Raw genomic sequence first — 25,888 nt, 5'->3', positions numbered from 1 at the left:
ATTTCTGTTTCACTTATCTATATGATTTCTAACTCCTTATGATGTTGGCACAGAGCCAAGTATACCTGTCTGTGGAAGTGAAAAAGATTGTAAAGCCTGCTCACAATCTTTCTCTTCCAAGCTGATTTTTTCTGTGTTTTTGCTAACTCATACATTACTTTCTACTTACACACAACAGGCTTTACTTGTACCAGTTATAAGCTGTAACTAAACTGAATTCATATTCGTCATGATGACAAAATTACCCACATATAAGGTTTTATATCTCAGATGAATATCTTTTTGTAGATCTGGTAGCAATACTAGTATATGTTATGTGGTGGTGTTATCAAGTTTATCTCTGTGGCTTTTTCTACACTTGTCCGTTGCAGTAATGAGAAGGAGGCTGAGATGAAGAACGAGTAGGAAAGTGGGAGGATGGCTTGTATTGATATATTATCAGTAAAAGTGTAATCTTTATCCTAGGATACGTTATCAGCTAGGTGTCACAGTGTTTTGGTGTACAGATCTACATACAAGCTTTAGATAGGTGTTCTCAGACACATCAGTCAGATATATATACTGTCATAATTTTAAAGAGTAGCTACAACTGACTGATGTTGAATTCTCCTGATTTGTGGCACAAATTTGGCATCCATCCATGTTCTGACTGGCTTTCTTCTGGTATTAGGTTCTGTACACTGATCAGGCCTTACTCATAGTTACTCAGAAATATGTTGATTCACCTGGCTAACAGTTTCATAAGACTCAAAAAATGATGAAATGTGTTTTAGCTGAAATTAATTACCAAACTTCACTTTCTGTAGCAAATGAACCTGTGTCTTGGTTGTTGTTACATCAATATATAAGACAGCCTGTCTTGTTCATGGCAGAAAATATTTTTAACAAAGTTTGATCATTTAAAACTACAAAGAGACCACTCCTACTTCTTGCTAGTGTGGCTATTCATTACAAGAAAATTTCGTGTTAACTGGTTACGTTATGTAGCCTTTTCTTCACAGACATGGTCTGTCAGTTCCTCTGAGGACTGATTACAACACAAAATTCTTTCCCTGAAAGTTATTTACATTTTTCCTCACTACTGGTCTGGCTATGCTCAGATATTTGAGACCACTTGGCTAGGTTGAAGTATTTTTAGATAGAAAAATAAACATCAGGTCATGTTAGGTTTTCATCCAAATTTATCAACAGATAATAGCAATAGGATCTCTTTCATTTTTTCTTTCAGTGAAAGCAATAAAATGCTTCCCAACATGTTGCGTAGGTTTATGACTTCTGTATGTAGGTGTATGTTAGTTCATGGCTACACACACATGTAATGTTCATCCTGCTGTTGATGTGTTACAACATTTACAGGAAGAAGATAGGATAAAACATTTAATATTTTTCCCACTGTTTCGGCGTACCTATCATACATGTTTATAGTTATGCATATGTGTGGTGTTTGAACAGTCTCCAGCCCTATGTGGTAACATTGCAATATATTTCCGCTCGCTTGTTGAGTGTTAGGAAGAAAGAAGAACCAGACCTCCTTTAGCTACACGTTGATTTTACATGATGAGGTATCCACCAAAAACAAGATAAACTTAAATTTCTCTTATTACAACCTGTGTGTGATCAGCTTGTTCACATTTTCTGGATGTGTTGAGTTAGTGAATTTCACTTCAGGAGCAAAAATTGCAATGGGATGTTGTTTTTAATGTGAAATTTCCATTTTCTATTAATTTGGGAGTAAGGTAGAGATGGAGGCAGACGTAATGAATTATGTCCCTTGGATAAGCTGGCCAGGGACAACCAATGTTATTACTGAATACCTCCTAAATTCAAACAACCATGAGACTGTTCAGTCTACTTTAGGAAACATACATTGTCATGTATTGAAGAGTGTATTTTAAAAAATAAATCCATGCAGGCATGTTGATTTCATGTATTATTTCTGTGATCAGCTGTAAGCTTAACATTAACATTAAAAGGAACATTTTCTGTTTTCTGAAGAACATGGCTCAGAATAACATTGTTTATCTTAAGATTATATAATATGTGTTTGATTGCAGTGAGGTGCCCATAGTGACGGCGAGGGCCAATGTGATGATCTATGATGACATCAATAAAAGATGGCAACCAAGTGGCAGTACGCAGGGCCTGGCCAAAGTACAGATCTACCAACACACTGTCAATAACACATTCAGGGTCGTTGGTCGTAAAATGCAGGACCATGAGGTAAGAGAATAACGAGATGGTGAAATATTTAAAGATACAAAAAGAAAAAAGGCCTCTTCCTACTGCATAATCTAGGAGTTTTTTTGTATACATAACCCCTATAGAATCACAGAATTTCTTCTCTCTGCCCTCAGTTTTTGTCTATGGAGAAAACACTTTTCACCTTTATATTTCTCTTTACTCTTTACGACCATTGTTTTTTGTATACATAACCCCTATAGAATCACAGAATTTCTTCTCTCTACCCTCAGTTTTTGTCTATGGAGAAAACACTTTTCACCTTTATATTTCTCTTTACTCTTTACGACCATTGTTTTTTGTATACATAACCCCTATAGAATCACAGAATTTCTTCTCTCTACCCTCAGTTTTTGTCTATGGAGAAAACACTTTTCACCTTTATATTTCTCTTTACTCTTTACGACCATTGTTTTTTGTATACATAACCCCTATAGAATCACAGAATTTCTTCTCTCTACCCTCAGTTTTTGTCTATGGAGAAAACACTTTTCACCTTTATATTTCTCTTTACTCTTTACGACCATTGTTTTTTGTATACATAACCCCTATAGAATCACAGAATTTCTTCTCTCTACCCTCAGTTTTTGTCTATGGAGAAAACACTTTTCACCTTTATATTTCTCTTTACTCTTTACGACCATTGTTTTTTGGTAATGCATATGACCATCATGGCATAACTAGTTAGCCTGTTGACTTGATCAGGTGGAATATAATAACTGGGATAAGGTAGCATTACACACTATGATGAATTGAAAATGAGCTAATTAGTAAAAAGTTTTTTTCTTATTCCAATCAGAATGTTGTGAGTATTAGACTAATTATTTATTTTGGTCAGGTTGAATATACAACTTCCCTGGTTATAGGGCAGGTGCTCAAAATCATGGCCAAATCATATTGTCTGAGTTTTATAAATGTCTGATACTGCAGTGCTACACAGCAATAGAATGCTTGGGTGTCTCACAATGTATTGAGGAGTGTAGGTTTTTATTAGTCATTGACATAACAGACAAATGATGTGCCAACAAGTTTATGACACATTTACTAATTAAGACTATTGTTTGTACAAGTTGTAAAAGGGTTTCTGTTGTAAAAGGACGTCTGATGTAGGATTGTGGGTAAATTAGACAGTAAATGTAGCAGATTTGTTACAAATAACTGTAAGTATGATGATGTGTATATAGAAATGTTGGTTCGGAAGGATGTCAGATGTGTTTACATTCATATCATACAGGATACACCAGACTCTGGCGGGTCAAGTGTATATACATGTACTGTTTGTTCCTGACTGGCAGCAACCACAAGTGGAAAATGTATAAGAACATTGACATAAATAGAATAATAAGTTAGGTTCAATATATGTACAGTAATTGTCAAACTCTATTGTACCAGTACTTACAAGCCTTTAAGTAGCTTATATTTCACCATATTAAAGAAATAATTCTTAGGTTATTTTGATGTCTGCACTACAATTCTGTGTAGTAAACATTCATTGTTAACTGTTTTGTAGTATCATGTCCAAACAACATCTTCTACACACAATATTAGCACCACAATTCATTTCCACAGTGGCATCAGTGTTTTTAGAACATTTTTAGATAAAATTGATTTGATTTTATATTTTTTAGAGGAAATATTCATTACTGTGGTAGTTTATGATACTGTTGAAAAGGTTAATGTTTGACCTTTGAACCCAGGCATGACCCAGATAATGAGAAACCAGGTTAATTAGCTGAACAGGCATTTTACATATTTGTCACAGAGACATAGAGGGTGTTCTCTCATAACTACTCTCTTACCATCCTCTTTACTGTCCTCTCACTGCCTTCTTTATTGCCCCCTCATTTTCCTTTCTACTGTTTCCTCACTGTCTTCTTAATGTCCTCTGTACTACCCTCTCACTTCATTCTTTACAACCCTGCTCCCTTTCTGTCCTCTTTACAACCCTCTCACTGCCCTCTTTACTGCTCTCTCACTGCCTGCTTTACTGTCCTCTCACTGCCTTCTTTACTGTCCTCTCACTGCCCTCTTTACTGCTCTCTCACTGCCTGCTTTACTGTCCTCTCACTGCCCTCTTTACTGCCCACATATTTTCCTTTCTACTGTCCTGTTAATGTCCTCTACTACCCTCTTACTTCCCTTTTCACAACCCTGCTCCCTTTCTGCCCTCTTTACAACCCTCTCACTGTCCTCTTAACAACCCTCTCACTGCCAGCTTTACTGCTCTCTCAATTTCTTTTCTACTGCTCCTTTACTGTCCTCTTCACTACCTTCTCACTGCCCTCTTGCTATCCTATTTACTGCCCTCTCATTGCCCTCTTTACTGCCCCTCAATTTCTTTTCTACTGCCCCCTTTTTCCCCCTCTTTACTGCCTTCTCACTACCCTATCTATTTCGACTTGCCTGTTGTTGATTGCACTTGTCCAACCCTTTCCTACCATCACTATTATACTACAGTAAGAGACGTGTTAGATCAATGCAGTATTATTGCAGTAGGTGTGGTACATCCACTACAGACACTTGGGTACTGACACCAGTGAATTACACTTCAGCTAATGAGAACACTTAATGCAGGTAAATTAGGGACATCATTAAGTTCTTTAAAATAGTTTAAGGGGAAACAATGTATTATGTTTAGGAAGTAAAAAAAACCAAGACAAGAGTTCTGCTCATACATTTATCATGTCTCACAAGAAATATAATCTCATATTTTCTGTTTAAAATTCTTCCTTCTCGAATATCTTTCACTAGTTTTTATCACGTGGACTTGGCCCACATTGATATATTGAGAGGGGAAGTATTCAAATGTTCACCAAGGGGATTTTTTAACAAAAGGCAAAATGATACTGACTGTTAAACTGTAGTAAAAGGTTCTCTGTATAAGGTATCACAAACAAAAATTAAAAAACAAAAAAAAACGATAAGAATATTTGTATAAGCATGTTCAGTTCAACTTGAATAAGGAAATCTCTACTAAGATTTTTTTGGTGATTTCTGTTGGTAATTGTTTAAATAAGACTTTAAAAAATGATAAAGAATATACCAACATGTCCACCAACCTGATTTCAAACTTAAATTTGAAAAACTATGGCAAAATTTGAACAAAAGAAAGATTTACACAGTGACTCCTGAAAAATTAAGGGCTAGCATCTTCTGTTTCATCAATGACACCCACCTTGTAAATGTTTGTTTATATTCACTGTTACTGCATACATAAAAACAAATTGCTTGAAAGCAATTTCATCATCATCATCATCATCATCATCATCATCATCACTCCTGGATTTCTGAAGTAATCATTTAATATTTGAATTGATGATTTGAACCCAAATGATATTGCCTTCATTGTTTTAGAAAGTTTTTAGAAAGTATGTGTAAAATTTTCTTTATATGAATTTATTTTTTTCCAGGTTGTTATAAATTGTGCAATTTTACGAACATTAAAATACAATCAAGCCACTGCAACATTCCACCAATGGAGAGACAACAAACAGGTTTATGGATTAAACTTCAGCTCGCGGGAAGATTCCGAAACTTTTGCTCAGGCTATGATGACAACACTTGAATCATTAAATCAAGGTAACATATTAAACCTACCCGGTCTTCAGTCTAATTTGTGATTTTCTTTACCAGTATGTTCCTTTCTGTGCTTTTTCAAAACTTGTAACTGATGGCCCTGGCTTATTATCAGCTTGGACATTTTTACTCCCAAGTTTCATTTAGCCATTTTAAATAACAAACTTTAACAGAGGACAATGATTTCATATAATCCTAACAAACCTTGGTTAAAGAAATGATATGAAATTCCAATGAGAGTCTCCCACAGCTCTGATGTACAGGTTAACATGCACCGACAATCCACTTAGACTTCTTGAGTCACAGACTCCTTCAATCTGTCGTGATTATATACCCTTACTGATCTTACCGATTTCTCAAATTCAGAATAATTCAAAATCTGTTAAAAAATCTGTCTGAAATAGCCCTGTGAATGTGTTTTGTCTCTACAAAGGTAGAAAGCGGTAAAACAAACCAAGTTTAAGGATCAGAAAGGGATACAGCAAAAGTGACTTTTAAGCAAGGGAGAACTGCTGATGCTAAAAGCAGTATATAAGCTTGTTGATATTATATGTGGTAGTCCTGCAGGAAGGAAAGTGTTTAGTGCCTTTAATGAGGGGTAAATTTTGATATTTATGACTAGATTTATGTGCCATGTCTGACTTGGATAATAAATCCAGATAGATATATGTTTGTAAGTAGAAACAATACATATGTACAAGAACACAAATACTGTGCTTTCCCTTTGGGACAGGATCACGTGAGAGAATCTAGCAGAAGTATTCTGTCTTATAAAAACACTATAGTAGTTATCTGAGTTGGCTTGTTGGGGTCAGTTTTGTAGTGCACCAAATTGCTTGCATTAGCTTAAAGAGGTTTGTCTGAATTCAATTTAATGTTCAAATCATTTCATTGATTAACCATCCAGGGTATATAGAAAGGCAGGTACAATCTTTATATCATAATTCCAAATGGAGTTTCTGATCTGTTTTGACATACCCACATGATTACAGTGGGTACAATTTCAGTTTAAATCACTTGAAGTTGAAAATTTACGGATGAAATGTTCCAAATGAAGCATGACGTGGGATATGTTTTGACTGATATTTAAGAGGTTAGTTTAAGATAAGAGCACTCAACGTCTAGGATTAATGCACTGCAACTAGTGAGCTACAATTTTACTGACATTCAAGTTGTTAGAATTTGGATGGTACAGCATAATGTATATATACACTCACAATATTTAAAAGCTGATTAAGGGTTGATGGATGGCTTCAAAGGGGAGGTAATTATAAGTTTGGAGTTCTTGATTGGGGCGTGATTGATGGTTTATAGGCCCGGTTTGAGGTTTCTCACTAGAGTTATGGATCTAGTTTCAGGACTTGCTCTGGAGCCTGATATTCCTATCTTATCTTATAGTCACTAGGTCAGTGCCTGGGGAAAGCAACATCAGAACACAAAAAAAATCCATTATCATGAAGAGCCAAGTAACCTAATTAAATGATAGCATATCTGTCATCTCGGGCACACATCCACTGAAGTTTTCATTTAGTTGCCTATTATTCTGTCCAGATTCTCACTGAAATAAATTTTGTTTATCTTATTTGGTGGTTTTAAAGAAGACTACTCTCTTATTTCAAACCCATTCTATCACTCAAACTTTATGCGGCATACTTTTCAAATTCTTTGGAAGCAGTACCATTTTGTGGATTCAGTATTTTAATTGTATCAAAAGTGAAATTATTTTTCTCCATATGGTGTAATGTTTGTGTTCAGTGTTTACATAAAATTTACTTTCTGTACTCCCTCTGAATAAAGGAATGGTTGTTCAAACTTAATGTCTCTGTTACAAAAAATATGTGCACAAATGTGTTCCATTTCAAAAAGTCTTGATGCTGAAAAAAATGACTGCTGTCTCTATCCATATAGCTTTTTTAGTAGTTTTGTTCTTCAAGTCTCAAAGCAGATGATTATGAACAAGATATTCAGTTTGAATATGATCATGAATATTCATGAACATGAAATTGATTTTGAAGTTGTTGTGAAAACCAGACATTTCAGAATGTAAGAAAACCTATGTATCTAAAAATATGAAATATGAATATAAAAAAATATGATGGAATTTACTGAAAAATTAATAAAAGTTCACTCAATAACTATTCTGTAAGGAATGAACAGTTTTCTTTGATAAAAGTGTCATAATCCATATAGAGTGAATACTTCTTTCACAGTCATTTTCCTTTTTGTCCCCACTTTTTCATAAAACTGACTGCTTTATCATGAAATGAACCTGGGTAAGTCTGTTTAGGATACAAACAGGAAGCTTTGTCAGGAAACTGTTGGAATATTACTCATCTAAACAAATACACATCCACATCTAAAGTATTTGTAATTAGCCTGCAGTAGATCTTTGCTTATCAATTCATCTGGATCTAACCCTGACAGCAAATCTATACACAATGAAAAAAATTTCCAGGGGATTTCAAACACTCAAGAAGAAATATTCGGGTAAAAATCACATAGAATTTCATACCTTATATATTATCACATAGAATTTCATACCTTATATATTATCACATAGAATTTCATACCTTATATATTATCACATAGAATTTCATACCTTATATATTATCACATAGAATTTCATACCTTATATATTACCACATAGAATTTCATACCTTATATAAAATCACATAGAATTTCATACCTTATATAAAATCACATAGAATTTCATACCTTATATATTATCACATAGAATTTCATACCTTATATATTATCACATAGAATTTCATACCTTATATATTATCACATAGAATTTCATACCTTATATATTACCACATAGAATTTCATACCTTATATAAAATCACATAGAATTTCATAACTTATATATTATCACATAGAATTTCATACCTTATATATTATCACATAGAATTTCATACCTAATATATTATCACATAGAATTTCATACCTTATATATTACCACATAGAATTTCATACCTTATATATTATCACATAGAATTTCATACCTTATATATTACCACATAGAATTTCATACCTTATATAAAATCACATAGAATTTCATACCTTATATATTATCACATAGAATTTCATACCTTATATATTATCACATAGAATTTCATACCTTATATATTATCACATAGAATTTCATACCTAATATATCATCACCATTTTATCCATATTATTAACAAGTTATAGAACATTTTGATTATTCATTGTTCTCGTTCAAAACACTTTAGATATTATATTTTAATGGAGGTTGTTACTCCAAGTTTTCGTTGACATTATAGTTTGTAATGAGAGTACATATCTTTGTGACTAGCCAGTGTTTGTTACTGCCCATTGTATTGATATGCTATCTTTTACTTCCTGAAGTCATATTAATCATACCATTACACAAATCATTAACATTTATAACATCAATGACTGTAATGGGATTTCCTCGTCAATTCTATACATAAATCGTTATTATGGGAAAACATTGAATCATTTAAACATTACAATAGTGAAGGAACAATAACATTTATGTGGATGTTGTTAGTTTTACTATAGATTTAAACATATTTAACTCTTGTGTTATGCATGTTACTGGATGTGGGTCTACTTAATCGTTCGAGCCCATGCTTGGTATTGACTTCATCCTGTAAAATCATTGATTTTTGTAGGGAATTATTTTCATTGATTACCGATGATTTCATCGGTATTCTTGATCCACGAATCTGTGAAAACTAAAATGTTTATATACAAATGATTTTAGTATGGATTGCTAAGTTACAGTAAGATATACATAATGTACCCATTGAGTGGACATTTGTTAAAGATTTCAGAACACATAAGTTAAAAAAAACCTGTATAGTGTTCTCTAAATTTGCATATGTTTATTTATGTTGTCTCTGCCTGCAGGACCTGTTGGTCCTCTATAGGCAGCTCCAATTTATCCTCATTTGTGTATGTTGTCCTTCTGATGTCTGCTCCATAGTGTTCCGTGTGATTATATCTCAGTGGGTGTTTGTTCCAGTAGGCGTCTAGTCTATTTTTGAATTGGTTTGTTGTTGTTGCTGTCACTACCTGCTCCGGTAGGCTATTCCAGGTATCCACTATCCTGTGTTTGAAGTTGTATACCCTGATGTCCCTGTTGCACTGCTGTTTATTGAGTTTTAGTGAATTCCCCTGGTGTCCCTGGCTGTATTCAATTTCAGTAGATGTTCTGTTACTTTCTTATCATATATTCCCTGTATTATTTTGAAGACCTCGATCATGTCGCCTCTCATTCTTCGGTATTAAAGTTTGGCATCTTTAAGTGTTTTAATCTCTCTTCATAGTTCACGTCTTTTAGCTGTGGTAGCATTCTTGTTGCCCTTCTCTGCACATTCTCTAGTAGCTCCGTGTCCCGCTTTCTGTATGGTGACCAGACCAAACTAGCATATTCCAGGTAGGGCCGAACTAGTGCCTTGAACAGTAGGCAGAAGGTTCTGTTGTCCAGGTATGTTCTTCTCATAAGTCCAAATATTTGGTGTGCTTTGTTGACTTGTAATTGTATGTGTTTTTCAAATGTGAGATGTTTATCGATGGTACCTCCGATATCCTTTTCACTGTCAACGTTTTCCAAAATCTTTCTGCTACTGTCTTTGTTAACGTGCTAAAATTTGATTCCTCAACCGGCTTCCCTTTATTTTGAATGGATAAGACCTTGCACTTATCTGGATGGAATTTAAGCAGCCATCTTTCACTCCACTTATATAGCTGGTCGAGGTCTTGGTGTAGTAGTAACGCATCACTGCCGTCCTTCATTTCTCTGAAAATTTTGGTGTTGTCTGCAAACAAATACACTTCTGATAGTATACAATCCGGTAGGTCATTTATAAAAATGACAAATAGAACTGGCCCCAACACAGATCCTAGAGGTATTCCACTGGTAACTTCATGCCATTTTGATTGCGCTCCATTTACTTGGACACATTGTCTTATGTTTGATAGAAAATTTTCCACCCAGACACATGATCTCTCATGTATTCCATACATTTTCAATCATAAGTCTACGGTGTGGAACCTTATCGAAGGCTTTCATGAAGACCATGTACACTGTATTTATGACTCCTCCCTTTTCTAGGATCTTGAAAATTGGCTCATTAATCACACTGCGTAGCTCATGTAATACTTTTGGGTGCAATTTGTGTGGTCCTGGTGATTTCGTCACATTCAGCTTGGCGAGTAGCTTATTTACTTCCTCTATTGTTATAGGTTCAATAGAATCCTGTGTGACATCCTTTCTTTCTAAAACTGGCATATTTTCACAGTCCTCTTCAGTAAAAACACTGCTAAAAAAGTTTGCAAGCACCTCCGCTTTCTCCTCATCCGCTCTAGCTATGAAGGTTCCCTCTTGTGTCTTTGTCTGTAATTCTGAAACACCGCTCCTTAATGATTGACACATAGAAATTTTGCAAAAATAATATGTAAGAAAATTTTTGCCATTATATTTAATTAGAATTGATTGAATGTGAAGATAGTTTATAGAACTGGTTACTTCCAGGCTCCAGTATCTCAAAACTTGGTTCGAGTCGATCAGTGGTTAGTGAAAATATTCAGATAAAATGTGTCAACTGTTAATGTCATGTTTTGCTTATTATCACATTTTCCACAGACAAATGGAACATGATATTATTAGAATTTCAATGTATAAACTAAACAAAATTGGAAGCATTCTCTATCATTTTGCAGTTGTAAGTTTGTTGAGATAGGTAAGATTTAGTGACAGTTTTGAAAGTCCTTATTTTTGTCTGTGGCAACAGTTCTTTCACTAAGCACAGGTTGATTCCAACCATGTTTAGAGCATGTGGTTAACTCTAACCATGTTTAGAGCATGTGGTTAACTCTAACCATGTTTAGAGCATGTGGTTAACTCTAACCATGTTTAGAGCATGTGGTTAACTCTAACCATGTTTTGAGTAACTGGGCTTAGGACTCTAGATCAAATTGGCTGTTTTGTTTCTTATAAATATAGTGTAAAATTTACTATAAATAAGTTACCATCATAAGTTTTAGTTTTAACTTTAAACTGTGTCAGCCTTAAAATCTTGTCAACTTCATTGTAGATGTCTCTAGTACTGATTAACAAAACTGAAAGTAAACATATATATCGTTTTGTCAGAGAGCTGATGTAGAAAACTATATGTCTTCTCTAAAACTCAGCCAAACTATGTTTACTCTAGATAAGATCTACAAAAATATCTCACAGAAACAGTACCTTAGGTGTCATGTTTTTTATCCAGTAGAATTACTACCGAAGTGTTTTTTCTAGTTGTGGTGGTTGAGTCCTATTATCATACAACTTATATTAGCAATTAATAATCTGACTCAGAACTGAGTCTCAGTGGTTTGAAATTGCGGCCATTTACCTCAGAAGGCCACACAAACAAAATATATATTTACCAATGTAAAGGTTTTGTTGAAACCAAGTATTTGTGTTTTGATCTTTGTTGATAACCGGTACACTTATGTAATTAATTTCCTACAAACATAAATGCTGGCTCCCATGAACACATGATAACATATTTTATACCATATTGAATTTGTGTAGAAACTGCAATCTTTGCAATATATGAGTTTTTTTGGGTTTTTTTTTCAAATATAAGTTAATGTTTTATTATCTGTCGTTTTTATGTATCGGAGTTAGATGTCATTTGTGATCTAAAGAACAAACTTTCTGGCTACACATCAAAGATCATGAAAAGTTTGGTATATTTATTAAGATGTCATACAAATTATGTATATCCTTGTCACATTGAGGGGAAATGAATTGAGACCATTTGAATTGTAGTTACCAAAGGAAATCTGGTCTCCACCACTGAGTGTATGCAACAGTAATATTGTGTAATAGAAATCAATTCAAAAGATGATAATAGTTTTTGATACTGTAATCAGTTTTAGTGGTTGTCAGTACTGCAGTACACCATGTGTATGTATGTTGCTTGGAATGGGGAATATTCAATATCAGACTGCCTTTACCCTGACAGATATGGAAATATATAGGTCCATACAGCTTAAGGTTTAGATGACGGAGTGATTTTCAGATTTGCTTCAGATCAGGCTCCACTTAATGTATTATGTATGTTTGTAAAAAAAAATCTGTGAAACTGACATGTTTTCTAAAATGATCTTTTCTGTTTGACAGGAACACAAGGTCCTCCCCCTCCTCCATCTCAGCCTATTTACAACCAGCCAAACATAACCAATCCCAACGGCCCTGAACACAGGTCTGTACAAAGCTTGACTGGTTATGGGATTATTGGGGATATTGGGATGTTTAAATTTGAATGTATTATGGAGGAAAAAAAAAAAAAAACTAGCACCACTGGGAATTTTCAAGTTTGCTTTAAAAAATTTATGTAATTCACATGAAATTTTAATGTTATAAGCCTGTTGAGTTGCATTTACTTTGTGTTTTGTCAATTCTTGATGTATTTGTATCAGGGATCTATCTTAATTCTTTGTATGCTTTGTTTTGTAAGCTGCATTGTTATAAGGTGTAAAACATTGTGACATTTTGTAATTTTACCAGACATTCTGGAGGTGGCCATGTCAGACAACCTTCAGGAGGAGGTAAGTCCTACAAAAAGAAAGTTTTGTAAACAAAGGGCTCCTGGTTTTTCACTAAGCAGTACCCTGTTTCAAACAGATTTCAATGCAACAAACCTTTGGCTGACTCTTTAATACCTAAGGCATGAAAGTTGAAAGAGTTATTTTCTTAGTTATTGAAAAGAACTTTTAAAACGTAAATACATTGTCCATATACATTTTTGTTTCAAGAACACAATTTTATTCGTAGTCTCAAATATAGGTGGTGAAGATAAAAAAAAGTCAAAGAGACATGAAAGTGAAACAATGAGATGACAATGTCCTGTTATAATATAATGACAGATTGATGATGATATGGAAGCTGTAACCTCTGTACATGTATTCTATAGTGGTTTACATGATTGTTTCAGCACCTAGAGATTTCAGTCATTATGATGCTCAGCCAGCACAACAGCAGCCCCCACAAGCTCCTAAACCCCCAAATGTTCCCCAGGCGCCCACACCGCCTGCCCCTCCTCCAGCGCCTCCTGCACCCCCAGCAGCCCCTGCCGCCCCTCCAGCACCTCCCGCACCTCCAGCGCCCCCAGCACCGCCTTCTGGAGGACCCCCAGCCCCACCTGGTGCTGGGCCACCAGCTCCACCCCCTCCTCCTCCTGTAGGTGGAGGGGGAGGGCCTCCAAGTGCATCGTCAGGAGGTGGAGGGGGGCTTGCAGCAGCCTTACAAGCTCAGCAACAGAAGATGAAGAAAGTAGAACCAGTAAGTATTGCTATAACAGTGAACTAGTCACTCCAGGTGCTGCACTTAAGCTTGGCAGTGATTTGAAAGTGTTGTTTCCTTTGATAATTGTTACAGTGCTTTACATTGACGGAACTGAATTGATTCACAATTCATTAACTGTCTTAAAAATGAAAATTGTGAGTATCTGTAAACAGTATTAGTTTCATGTTTGTGATTTGACTAATTGGATTTATCAACACTTCAAATTTTAGATCATCTGGCTAAAAAAAACAACTTTGTACTGTGTGTAGTAAGTTGCATTTAGCATATATTGTAACTTTGTGCACTTTAGCAGGCAGACCGGTCGAGTGTTGGAGACAAGAATCGATCTAGCGGAGGAGGTGGAGGATCTGGAAGTGGGGGAGGTGGTGATTTCATGAGTGAATTACAGAATCGCCTGAAGAAGTCTAAAGCACCACCTGCCAGTGTAAGATATATAAAGAATCGTTAATGAGTTTTCTTGTGGTGGGAAATACAAATTATTTTAATATATTTTTCATTGCACCTTTTCTCAGTTTTAATGTGAAAATGTGGAGGATAAAATGAAATGGCAGTTGTCATTTTGTTGTGCTCTTTTTCAATTCATGATATGAAATCATTGTTATTATCATGACATCACGATTTCTGACTGGTGCTGCCAATGAAAAAAAGCTCCTGAGTATATAACAATAGTGATGCCACTGGATAACAGGCAGATTATGTGATGAAAGAAATTATGTTTCCCTAACAGGGCTATCCAGAAATAGATTAAAGTATTTGGAGACAACATCATTCTTGACAAATCCTTGATTAGTAGCAAGAATTCTATTCAGAATGTTTTGAGTTTATCTTGAAAAGTGCAGTGTTTATTTTTTATTATGTAGAAACCCAACTCATATAATTTGTATCATTACACTTAAATCCATTCCATCTGATTTAGGCAGAAAAGCTAATATTTTAAAATAGAATTTTTACATGTTTTGGAAAATTCATTAATAAATTAGTGTAAGATATTTACATATTGTCTTTTGCTGCTTGAAATGGAAAATTACAATAAATGAGACCTGTTTCAGTAGTTAACATTTGGCAGGAGATGTTGTCTTATTACTTTTACTGTAATCCTTAAAACCTTAATATCTTGTTTTGACATTCGTGATGTAAATGAACTATTCCATGCAAGAAAATGGTTCATACCAGCTTAGTGTTGATCTGTTGACTCTAAGATAGGGTATATTCACTGTATTATTTGATGTCATTCTTAAACAAGAGAATAATTACAACATACTGATGAACAAAATATATAACTGGGAGGGAATATAAGGCTCTTTCATGTGTTGCGGATTAGGATAGGGAGATTCCTCTGGAGGAGTCACAAAATGTTGTAAAACCCAAGGCTTTGCCACAGTTGAAATATCCCGTCCTTCAACCCGACAAATGGAAAAGTTTTGCTCTTATTTCTTATCAAAAAAGAAAGAAATAGCTTCATTCATAGACAGTGAACTGCAAAGGATGCGATTTACATAAAAATCATTTTTAATAATGCGATGAGTCAACAAATTGACAGAAGAATTCTCCAGAAAAATGTAAACAATATATCAACAGTCACTGTAAATAGATATTTGCACAGAAATCTGTATACATTGTATCAGGCAATAATATCAATTGGGAAGGGACACATCACATTTCTTTGCGTGAGTGCCTGTATTGCATGGGTGGGTGTGTAATACAAAAACAGTAAACCTGGGGACAGACCAGTATTATAGAGATAGAAATGAGAGAAAAATAGGTAAAGTCCAAATACTTGATGAGACAAACAGGGAAATTTTCTCAAATATCATGTTTTGATATATAGACTTCAAGGAAAAACTATAGAGAAGAATATTCTTGTACTACCAACATACTTATTGGTATATTTGTGTCTGATGTATTCATTATATTGTAAATTATTATCTGTCTAGGACCCAGGAACCCAAACCCCACCCTCAGTACCTGTTTCAAGTAATCGGCCGCCGCCCACAAAAGCAACCAATGGCAAAACACTATCAAATGGATCAGATTCTCCACAGATGAGTAGAAAGTAAGTAAGAGTAGAGTGATCTCCCTTGATTGTGCATTTCATGACATATTACAGATCAAACATTGATGGTGAAGACGACCTTGAGTCATTGATATTACATTTGGTGCATGGTTCATTTGAAATTCATTTAATTTTGTTATATTGGATGTAAGTGTATTTAATAGATATTGGATTTTATATCAATAAGGAAGGGTAAATAATGAGTGAAATGTGAAGATTTTGTATAATCAAAATGACAACTTATGCCAGACATTTCTTTACCAAAGTACAGTCAACTACTTCATGGTATTATTGTACTGGAATTGTAGAGAAAAGTGATTTGTATTTTTTTAAAAGTGTTTATTTTGTAGGAAATTACCAGTATTTATGCTGCTTTTAGATAATTTTTTTCTTCAATTTTTCTTTGAATTTACAAAAAAAACATTTTTCTTAATAAATATTTTTGTGACAGGCAAATCCTAATCAATATTTTTCTGACAGATTTCTTTTTTCCCTAGTAAGTTATCCTTTCCTATATTATTAATAAATTGACAAAACTTTTAATTTTTCTCTGTAGGAAGCCATCATTTTTGACAAAATCTGACAGGTACAGAGATATACCACTAATTCTCTAATGATATATTACTGTCTGTTGCATGGTCAGTCGTCCATGGCTGGTGACTCTCGGATCTCAGTCATAATTTGTTCTATATATTGATCCTCGACTTGGTGTAGCATGGTGATGTGTTGAATATCTCTCTGTCTGATGTAGCCTTGTTCTCTAGAAACTTGACTTCACTGCTCAGGAAAAACTTTTCATAGATATTTCCATTGAAGTAGTATTTCATAACATAAATGCATATCATTTACTCTCTAAATTATTTTTGTCTTTTAATCCTAAGATTTTAAACAGGTTGAATTCTGATGAAGGAATAAATAATTTTTTTCAGACAAGTGGACATATGATTGATTTTTTGTTTGTTTTTGTATTTTTAGTAATAAACTTTAAGATAAGAAAGTACACACATTACACTGCAGTTGTATACACAACAGAATACACTCAATTGATGTGATATACACTGAACTTTAAAATAATACAGAACAACATACTGTGACTAGGGACAAGGAAATGTGACACAATACACAGCAACATATGCTGAACAGAAATAGTATGTGATGTGTGTCTTTATAAAATGTATGTATTGGATGTTTTGTTATATAGGTAAAAGAGAGTATTTTATTAAAAAGCAGCTGTCATTTCATCCAATTCCATAAACATTTCAAGTGATTTTATTACAAAAGATTTGATGGTGTTTGTTGATACACCATATTGACACCATTTCCTTATATAGAAAGTTACAGAAGTGAAGTAGGATGGGAAAAATCACCTGGTATTATTATATCATTTGAAATACATAGGAATATACAGTCATTCAGAATTTCTTCATAAATTACAACTACATGTAATTATTACGTCTACATTGAATATTGTCATAAGACAAGTTTTCTTCAAGTAAATCAAAATTTTTTTTTAAAGGATGGTGAGAGTTTGATGATAAAAGAATATTTGAGGAAATCTACCTTTTCTTTCAAACTTTCATGGAGAGTGGGACTACATGTTCATCAATCTTAAAACTAAAGACCTTTATTATTGTTTTTTTAGGAGAATTAACTCTTTAACTGGACAGGATACGACGGGAGTTACTAATGGACCAAGCAGTTCAGACCTAGAGTCACTTAAACAGGAAATCCTTACAGAAATGAGGAACGAAATGCATAAAGTCAAGATAGAAATCATAGAAGGTGAGATATGCTTACCTGTGAAACAGGGATGTGATGGAATAGAAATGGACCATTTACAAAAAAATGAAAACAACTTATGGAAAAGTATTGAAAGAAAAAAGCAGTTAGTGAGGGCAAGGGAGGTGGGGGGGATCAAATATGAGGACAGAAATGGTTTCAGTTATACATAAATTTATTTTTCGTTTTTATTAAATTTCCGTAACATCTTTTGTTTATATGATCAGGAATCCCAGGTCATTAATGTTATTGTTTTCACTTTTCTTGTTGCAGCAATTCGACAAGAGTTGGGCCATAGATAAAGCGTAGTGTGATAGTGATCTGCCTGGTGTGTGAGAGCTTGGACTGCATTCTCTGAACAATTTACGTCATGGTGCAGCATACGACGAACACAAGGTGTTTTATGAATTAACAGGCCCATCAGACCTCTTCTGCAGACCAAACTTATTGTTTCCATGTAACCAAGTATACCCTGAAACAAAGCTTTTGGCTTCATCACCTCTATGATCAATGCAGACACTAGGAAGTGGAAAAATCTAGGTGATTTGGAGGCTTTATTTTCATACGTATCTTACGTCAGATTGACAAGATGTTTTGGAGCAGAAGAAGATGTACAGGCCATTCCAACAGTACCATCTATCTCCGTTGATTGTTGGTTCTAGAACTAATAATTCATTGTATACATGTGTATCAGCCTCGGTTTTAGGGGTGTCATTTGGATACAAGGGCTGGAGCATTTCTTATCACTGTAGCCGATTCCCATCAATTGTTTTTTGGTTCTTTTTTCAAGCTAACAAAACTTTTCATAGTTTTGATCAGAGTAATTCATACACAAAACATTAAGTCAATATTGAAGTTTTTTCATTATGAAACTATACTCTAGAAGAAAAAAGTCATGAATTTTCAACAGTTCTGCCCTAGCTCAGACATAATATTTGGGAATGTTACTCAGTGTTTAATAGTCAGTCTTAAATATTTATAACAGAGTTTGGCAATACAGCTCCATCATACAATATTTGTAGCTTGTCAGTGGATGATACAGTGTACAGATGTGAATAGTGTAATCCTGTACGAATGATGATCATTATTTAAGAGGTATCCATCATTCAGTTCTTTAATACTGGTCACTTATCAAATATACCTATGGTTTCTTATTCTATACCCATTTCTCCTAATTTTGTTCAGGTGTAATAGTTACTGGACAGTGCGAGAGCGAGATAAGAATGTTGAAGGAGATGTTGAGACGATCGTCTTAGGAGTATACGAGAAAAATGAGCCAAAAAAGTCGTCATTATTTTACGAATATTATTGTTATATATATTAAACACAATCAGACTTTTCCTGTCACATGGTCAGATTTATTGTGTCACATGATTGGATTTGTTGTCATGTGATCAGATTTGTCTTGTCACATGAGCTGATGTGTTGTCACATGATCATATTTAAATCTAGGACCATCACTTATACTGCTGTTTACAGTATTAACTGTCACATAGAACAAATGGTTCTTTTCTTTTTTTTAGTTTGAAAAAGTGTAGTACAAAATGATGAATATTTTGATATTTATGAAAATGTTTTGTTGATGTTTTTTTTATTGTTATACTTGTAAATTAGAGACCAGTCACTTAGAGTAATTAATTCCTGTCAAATAAAACCACTGTTGAATACAGAATCAATAATAGATGAAATTTCTTAATATTTATATGATGTATCAGTTTTATGTGTTTATCCATGTAAATCACAACTACAAATTATCACGAGAGCAGTTGTCTCCCTTGCCTCTTATGCTAGATTTAGTAGAAACTGTTTTGTACAAGGTTATTATTTTTAAACATTGATCACTTTCAAATCCCACATTTACAGGAGATATTGATAACAATGACCCACATTTTAAGATATCAGGGCAGCACAGTATGCTGTTGTAATTAGACATGAAGAGGAGATAATCATGTAAAATAAGATGAAGGATCAGATAATCATAAAATTTGTCAGATTGTAAGATGTTGTGTGTTTGCTGATTTGCAATGACTAGTAAGACTATGGAAAAGTGCAATCTGTTTAATCAAGTTGGAGCGAGGATTTGTGTTCATGTACGGTTGGTAGCCTGGAATAGATTATATAACTGATTGGAGCAATGTGTTGGTAATATTGACATGTGATAGCTTTTACTACCAAGGGGAGATAATCAAAGATTTTACACCCATGACATATTTGTGTTAAAGAGTAAAGAAACATCAAAAGTCCTATCCGGTGCTTCTTGTTTAGGTATTTAGTTAGAAAGGTCATGTACTGTATATGCAGTCTTTTTTAACATGACAGACTGCTGTGTCAGGTCTTCATCATCATTGCCAAAAAACTCTACAATTGTCTATAGCATAAGCTCAGGTCCTTCACATATAAAGAAAAGTTGTCAGTTTCTACTAAATGAAAATCCCAGATTACAATGAAGTGTAAGAGGGTGCTTGATCAAGTTATTACTCTCTTCAATCTATCTGTCTTGTAACTTAGATGTGGACAATTAGACACCTTTGGCATTCATTTATGCAGACAAACTAGTTTTTTGGCACTTAAGTTATAATTTGGGGCAGACCTGCAGAAAAATAGAGGCCCCGAAAGGATTAGTCAAGACTTGTAATAAAGTCAAATAAGATCAGTGTAGGTTTGCCTTTGTTTTGGTCCCAACAGATAAACAAAGACTACCTCGGCCTGTTTTATCTGTAGAATCCTTGAGCAGGGTGCACCTAGGTTATGTAAAAGACAAATGCTGTCATTGACGAAGCATGGCCAGCTTGATTGCTCAAAAGAGTTGTTGCTGATCTCAAAATTGTGAAAAATTAATTAAGAGTACCGTGTACCATTTTAATCATCTAATTGTTTTGTTGTTTGGGGTAATTTTCCTTAACCGATTAATAAATTACCATTATTTGTAAACAAAACTGAGGGAGAGACGGAAATAATATTTCATTTACTTGTAGTCATGTTTATTATAAAAGTTAATCTATGACTTTCCATTAGTTTATAAAAGTACCAAATTCTTCATATCACTGCTAAATACTTCCAGTTATCACTGCATGACTGACTTGCTTCTGAAACCACAGATAGAAAACTATTATTATAAATCATCCCTTTCTTGTAAAACTACCAATGCAGTAAAACTACAAATCGTACATCTGCTGATTTTAGCTTTATTAGTATTGACTTTAAGATTGTTTTCCAACTTTGCCCAATAGACTTAGATATAAATCTCTCATCCCCTTGCTTAATGTATCATCCATTTCTCAATTATTTTTTTTTTGTACAGAAATCCATACAAAGTGCTGATGGGCTTTAATTCATGTAGTTTTAGATATTAACAGTAGATTTGATTCATCCTTTAAATGCCCATAATAGATTATAGTGGAACCCACTCATCGTTTAATGCCAAAGTAGATACTGTTAAACCTTAGAGTAGAATTTTTAGGGAATAAAGTTGTTATCAGATAGTGGTGCCATGTTGTTATTGCTCAGAATGGATTGTAGACAATTCCTACAGCCGATGAGCTAGTCCTGGCGTTCAATTTCAATTTCAAGGATAGTATATTGAATACACATATACATATTATCTTACAGTACCAATAATATTATTGAAGAAACATCAATGGTGTGAGAGTTGTTTGAATCCGAAGTGTCCTGACATCATCAAATTGTCAACACGCTGAGATTTTTTAAAAGAAATATTAATATATCAGCAAGATTTTTATATGTTGAAGCTTACATTTTCCTATTTGTAAAGTTTCTGCCCTTTTTGAGTCTGTCTTGAAAAATGTCGGTTTCATAGCTGATTCTGGCATTGATAAGTCAACAGTTGCTGAATCGTTTTATAAAATATTACGTTTTGTAACAAATCATGATTTCGTGCCATTGAAAAGATGCCTCATATTCATTCTATTGAATCCTAGATTTGTTTCCATTTTTCATTTCATCTGATTATAATTATTACTGTAGATCTGTCACACAACAACTATTGAAGTCAGATTTCCCAATTGTTTAAGTTTGTACATATCGTTAAAAACAGCAAACGGTATTTTAAGGGTGATTCTCTACTTTCTTCTGTAAAGCATAATAGATTTTTCATTTCAGTGGCTGTTTTTTTTCTCTTTTTTCCCCCCATAAATCAGCATGATTGGACAACTGACAAAAATTAAATGATGAAATATTTCAATGACAACATTTAGGAGTAACTTTCATTTGGTGTGTAGTCTAAATGATATGTCACTAAAATTATTTAATCATTTTATATATAGATATATATATTTTTTTCAGTTCAGCAAATAATTTTCATTCCTTAAAAATAGCTTTTTTTCAGTGATCATTATAACTTAGAAAAGCTACCTACCTCTTGAATTGTGCCTCTCTTTAGGATAGACCAATAATAACAAAAAATAGGATTCTGGAATATATTGAAAAAATTTACATATTAAAATCCAATGTTGCACAGTAAAGTCTTTTGCGGACAACTGATGTAGGAATACTTTTGTCATATTCAAATGGATATGATGTTTTGCTATCAAATAGAAGTTGATATTTGACATAAAACCCTGATTGTATGTGAATTTTGGGTAAATTATTTGGTTTTTAAATGTAAATCATGTCTATAGAGCAATTTCCCGGTATCTTCGTGAAATCAGCATTAATATGTTTAGCCTATTGCGAGAACATTTGGCGCTATACATGTAAATATTTTTCCATTGTTTATTTCCATATTAGTATCAGAACATGACATGTGAATCAGAGTTCTTCCACAGAAATTTATGAAAGTATGGTCCTCTGTGGATCATCCTTAAATCAAAATTACAGTTTCTTTTTTCTTTGTGTACAAGCTGTGACTAACCATCAGTATCATTTTCTGCTACTTGGTATATGTATACAATTCAGGAGTTGAAACTTTCATATTTTTTGAGATTTTCAGTCAATATGTGTTCTTCATTTTTTTCAAAATAGTTTTGTAGATCCGTTTTTAAACGTAAGCCATTTATGTATTATCATGGTGGCAAAACATTGTTTCTCTTTTGTTGATATTCAGTCTTATAAATTACTGTCAACATATACTTTTCGATGATGTCTTTAAAACTAATTTTGTAGTATTTCATTAATATGATTGTTTTAAGAAACATATACAAAAACGTCAATCAAATATCTCCCACCCTGTCGATTTACCAGCAGTAGAGGCAAATGACACTTTTATGTTGAATCATGCAGGTAATCTTGGTGCATAACCAGTTCTATAACCATCTACCTGGCTTGAAAATTAAACTGAAGAAAAGACATGGTTATTTCACTACGATGATTTAGAAAGATGAAAAAGAAATTGTATTATGAGTAACTGTAAATATTAATTTGTCAACTGATAACTGATGATTGATTTTATCATTATATATTGCTGGCACACACTTTGTAAATTTTCTGGACAGCTGAATATATGTAGTCACTTGATGAACTCATCATAATGGCAATCATATCTGCTTATTTGCATGATTCTCATGTTTTTGGATTTTTACATAAACAGTCAGAATTATCTACAAGATTTTTGATTTCATGAAAAAAAGAAATGATTTTTCTCATTAAGAGTGAAGCTAGCTGCTGTTTTCATTATTAGGGCCAGACCGATCCCTATCTACAGATCATACATATTCCATGTTTGCACACATTTTATTGTAAATCATGAACATTGAAGGATCAATTATACATGTATATTGTATTTATCTTGTATGTACAATAAACGTGCTTTTATAACCATCATCTTCTCTCGTCTGTTAAAAGTTTTATCGGATAGTTTTGTAATTATGCCAGAAAACTGTAATTTGTCGGCTTGTTAAGGTTTCTTTTCTTTTTGAACCATCAGAAGAAACATCCAGGTAGTTCTGAAATTTGGACTGTAACTTTGACTGACTGAAAAATTCAAGATGGCTGTGATTGATGTCACGTAAATGGTGATTGGAACAACATAACAACAAATGTTTTCAACATCACTTTGTTTATTATGATTCTGACATTTTATCTTCTATTTCATGTACAATATACACACATATATATATATATATACACTTCATATGATATGTACACTATAATCAAAGGAAATTGCTCCTTGGAATGTTTAAATAAATCAGTATATCCTGACCTGGGATGAACTTAACAAGCACATTAGATCATTACAGGATATGTATCATGTCAAACTGCTATACTCTCCTTCTTTGTTAATTTCATTTAAACTAAAAATTGAATTTAAATCATGATGAACCAGAAACAGAAATGAAGAAGGTTAACAGTACACATTTTTCAATAAATATGGAACACTTAAATAATTATACACGATACCCGACACAAAATCTTGCAACCAAATTTAAAGAAGAAAGAGATGTACAATGGCAAGTTTGCATAGGAAAAGTTAAACAGAAAAGATGGATACAAAAGTTAGAAAGAAAAGTTGTGTAGTAAAGTAATTCATATACATGATAAAACAGTAAATCCGTTTTGATCTGGTCCTGAAAACTTCCAGAAAAGTCTTCAGACAGTCAGTCCAGTAACCATCTTACACTTTCATGGCCCTGAAATTCGAGATTACATGCAATGCCTTCAGCGTCTACTTCACACAACGCATCTGATGCCTTCAGAGTGTCAACATCCTTGTAAACATTTGATGCATCTTAAATCATGGTATCCAGACCAAAAAGGTTTCACTGTTTCAGAAATATATCACAGATAAATTCATATTGAAACTAATATTATAAGTGGCATTAATAATGAAAACAAAATCCATCTCCAGTTTTTACACAAGTCGACAGGTGTCACACACAGGTTCACACACAAACTAATAGCTACCATACACAGGTATACACATGAGTTGACAGGTGTTGTACACAAGTACACACATGAGTTGACGGATGTTATTCACAAGTATACACATGAGTTGACAGGTCTTGTACACATGAGTTGACAGGTGTAATACACAAGTATACACATGTTGACAGGTGTCATACACACGTATACACATGTTGACAGGTGTCGTACACAAGTATACACATGTTGACAGGTGTTGTACACAAGTATACACATGTTGACAGCACATGTTGACAGGTGTCGTACACAAGTATACACATGTTGACAGGTGTCGTACACAAGTATACACATGTTGACAGGTGTCGTACACAAGTATACACATGTTGACAGGTGTTGTACACAAGTATACACGTGTTGACAGGTGTCATACACACGTATACACATGTTGACAGGTGTTGTACACATGATTTGATAGGTGTTGTACACAAGTATACACATGAGTTGACAGGTGTCTTACACAAACAAGTTGACCAATCTTTTGTTATGCTGAGATTCTCTGTAATTCTAATCACCTAAATCTTCCATTAAAACCTTCTCGCAATTCTGCCAGTCCATACAAGGCCAGTAAAACAAGGACAGTCCATACAAGGCCAGTAAAACAAGGACAGTCCATACAAGGCCAGTAAAACAAGGACAGTCCATACAAGGCCAGTAAAACAAGGACAGTCCATACAAGGCCAGTAAAACAAGGACAGTCCATACAAGGCCAGTAAAACAAGGACAGTCCATACAAGGCCAGTAAATCAAGGACAGTCCATACAAGGCCAGTAAATCAAGGACAGTCCATACAAGGCCAGTAAATCAAGGACAGTCCATACAAGGCCAGTAAATCAAGGACAGTCCATACAAGGCCAGTAAAACAAGGACAGTCCATACAAGGCCAGTAAATCAAGGACAGTCCATACAAGGCCAGTAAATCAAGGACAGTCCATACAAGGCCAGTAAATCAAGGACAGTCCATACAAGGCCAGTAAAACAAGGACAGTCCATACAAGGCCAGTAAAACAAGGACA

At 34.0% G+C, this 25,888-nt stretch overlaps 1 protein-coding gene across 3 annotated transcripts in view; it reads left to right on the top strand.

The window, feature by feature from the left end:
- LOC132543507 (vasodilator-stimulated phosphoprotein-like) overlaps window positions 1-23,771 on the top strand; it is a 43,648-nt gene extending 19,877 nt beyond the window's left edge. For 2 of the 3 annotated variants that reach the window (XM_060207018.1, XM_060207016.1), the window contains exons 2-11: window positions 2,055-2,220; window positions 5,649-5,817; window positions 12,983-13,064; window positions 13,370-13,410; window positions 13,797-14,143; window positions 14,457-14,591; window positions 16,102-16,220; window positions 16,777-16,806; window positions 17,863-18,002; window positions 18,273-23,771. In XM_060207018.1, the coding sequence (XP_060063001.1) occupies window positions 2,055-2,220; window positions 5,649-5,817; window positions 12,983-13,064; window positions 13,370-13,410; window positions 13,797-14,143; window positions 14,457-14,591; window positions 16,102-16,220; window positions 16,777-16,806; window positions 17,863-18,002; window positions 18,273-18,301 (1,258 nt within the window). In that variant the 3' untranslated portion in view covers window positions 18,302-23,771. The remainder of the gene's footprint in view (window positions 1-2,054; window positions 2,221-5,648; window positions 5,818-12,982; window positions 13,065-13,369; window positions 13,411-13,796; window positions 14,144-14,456; window positions 14,592-16,101; window positions 16,221-16,776; window positions 16,807-17,862; window positions 18,003-18,272) is intronic. The other variant, XM_060207017.1, reaches the window with a different exon arrangement.
- Window positions 23,772-25,888: the final 2,117 nt, after the last annotated feature.

Source organism: Ylistrum balloti, unplaced genomic scaffold, assembly GCF_031769215.1.
Source record: "Ylistrum balloti isolate Yb309-2 unplaced genomic scaffold, AGI_CSIRO_Ybal_v1 Utg369758, whole genome shotgun sequence".
NCBI classification, from domain to species: domain Eukaryota; kingdom Metazoa; phylum Mollusca; class Bivalvia; order Pectinida; family Pectinidae; genus Ylistrum; species Ylistrum balloti.
Note: the sequence above shows the minus strand (reverse complement) of the source record. Positions and strands in the feature narration are given on the sequence as shown.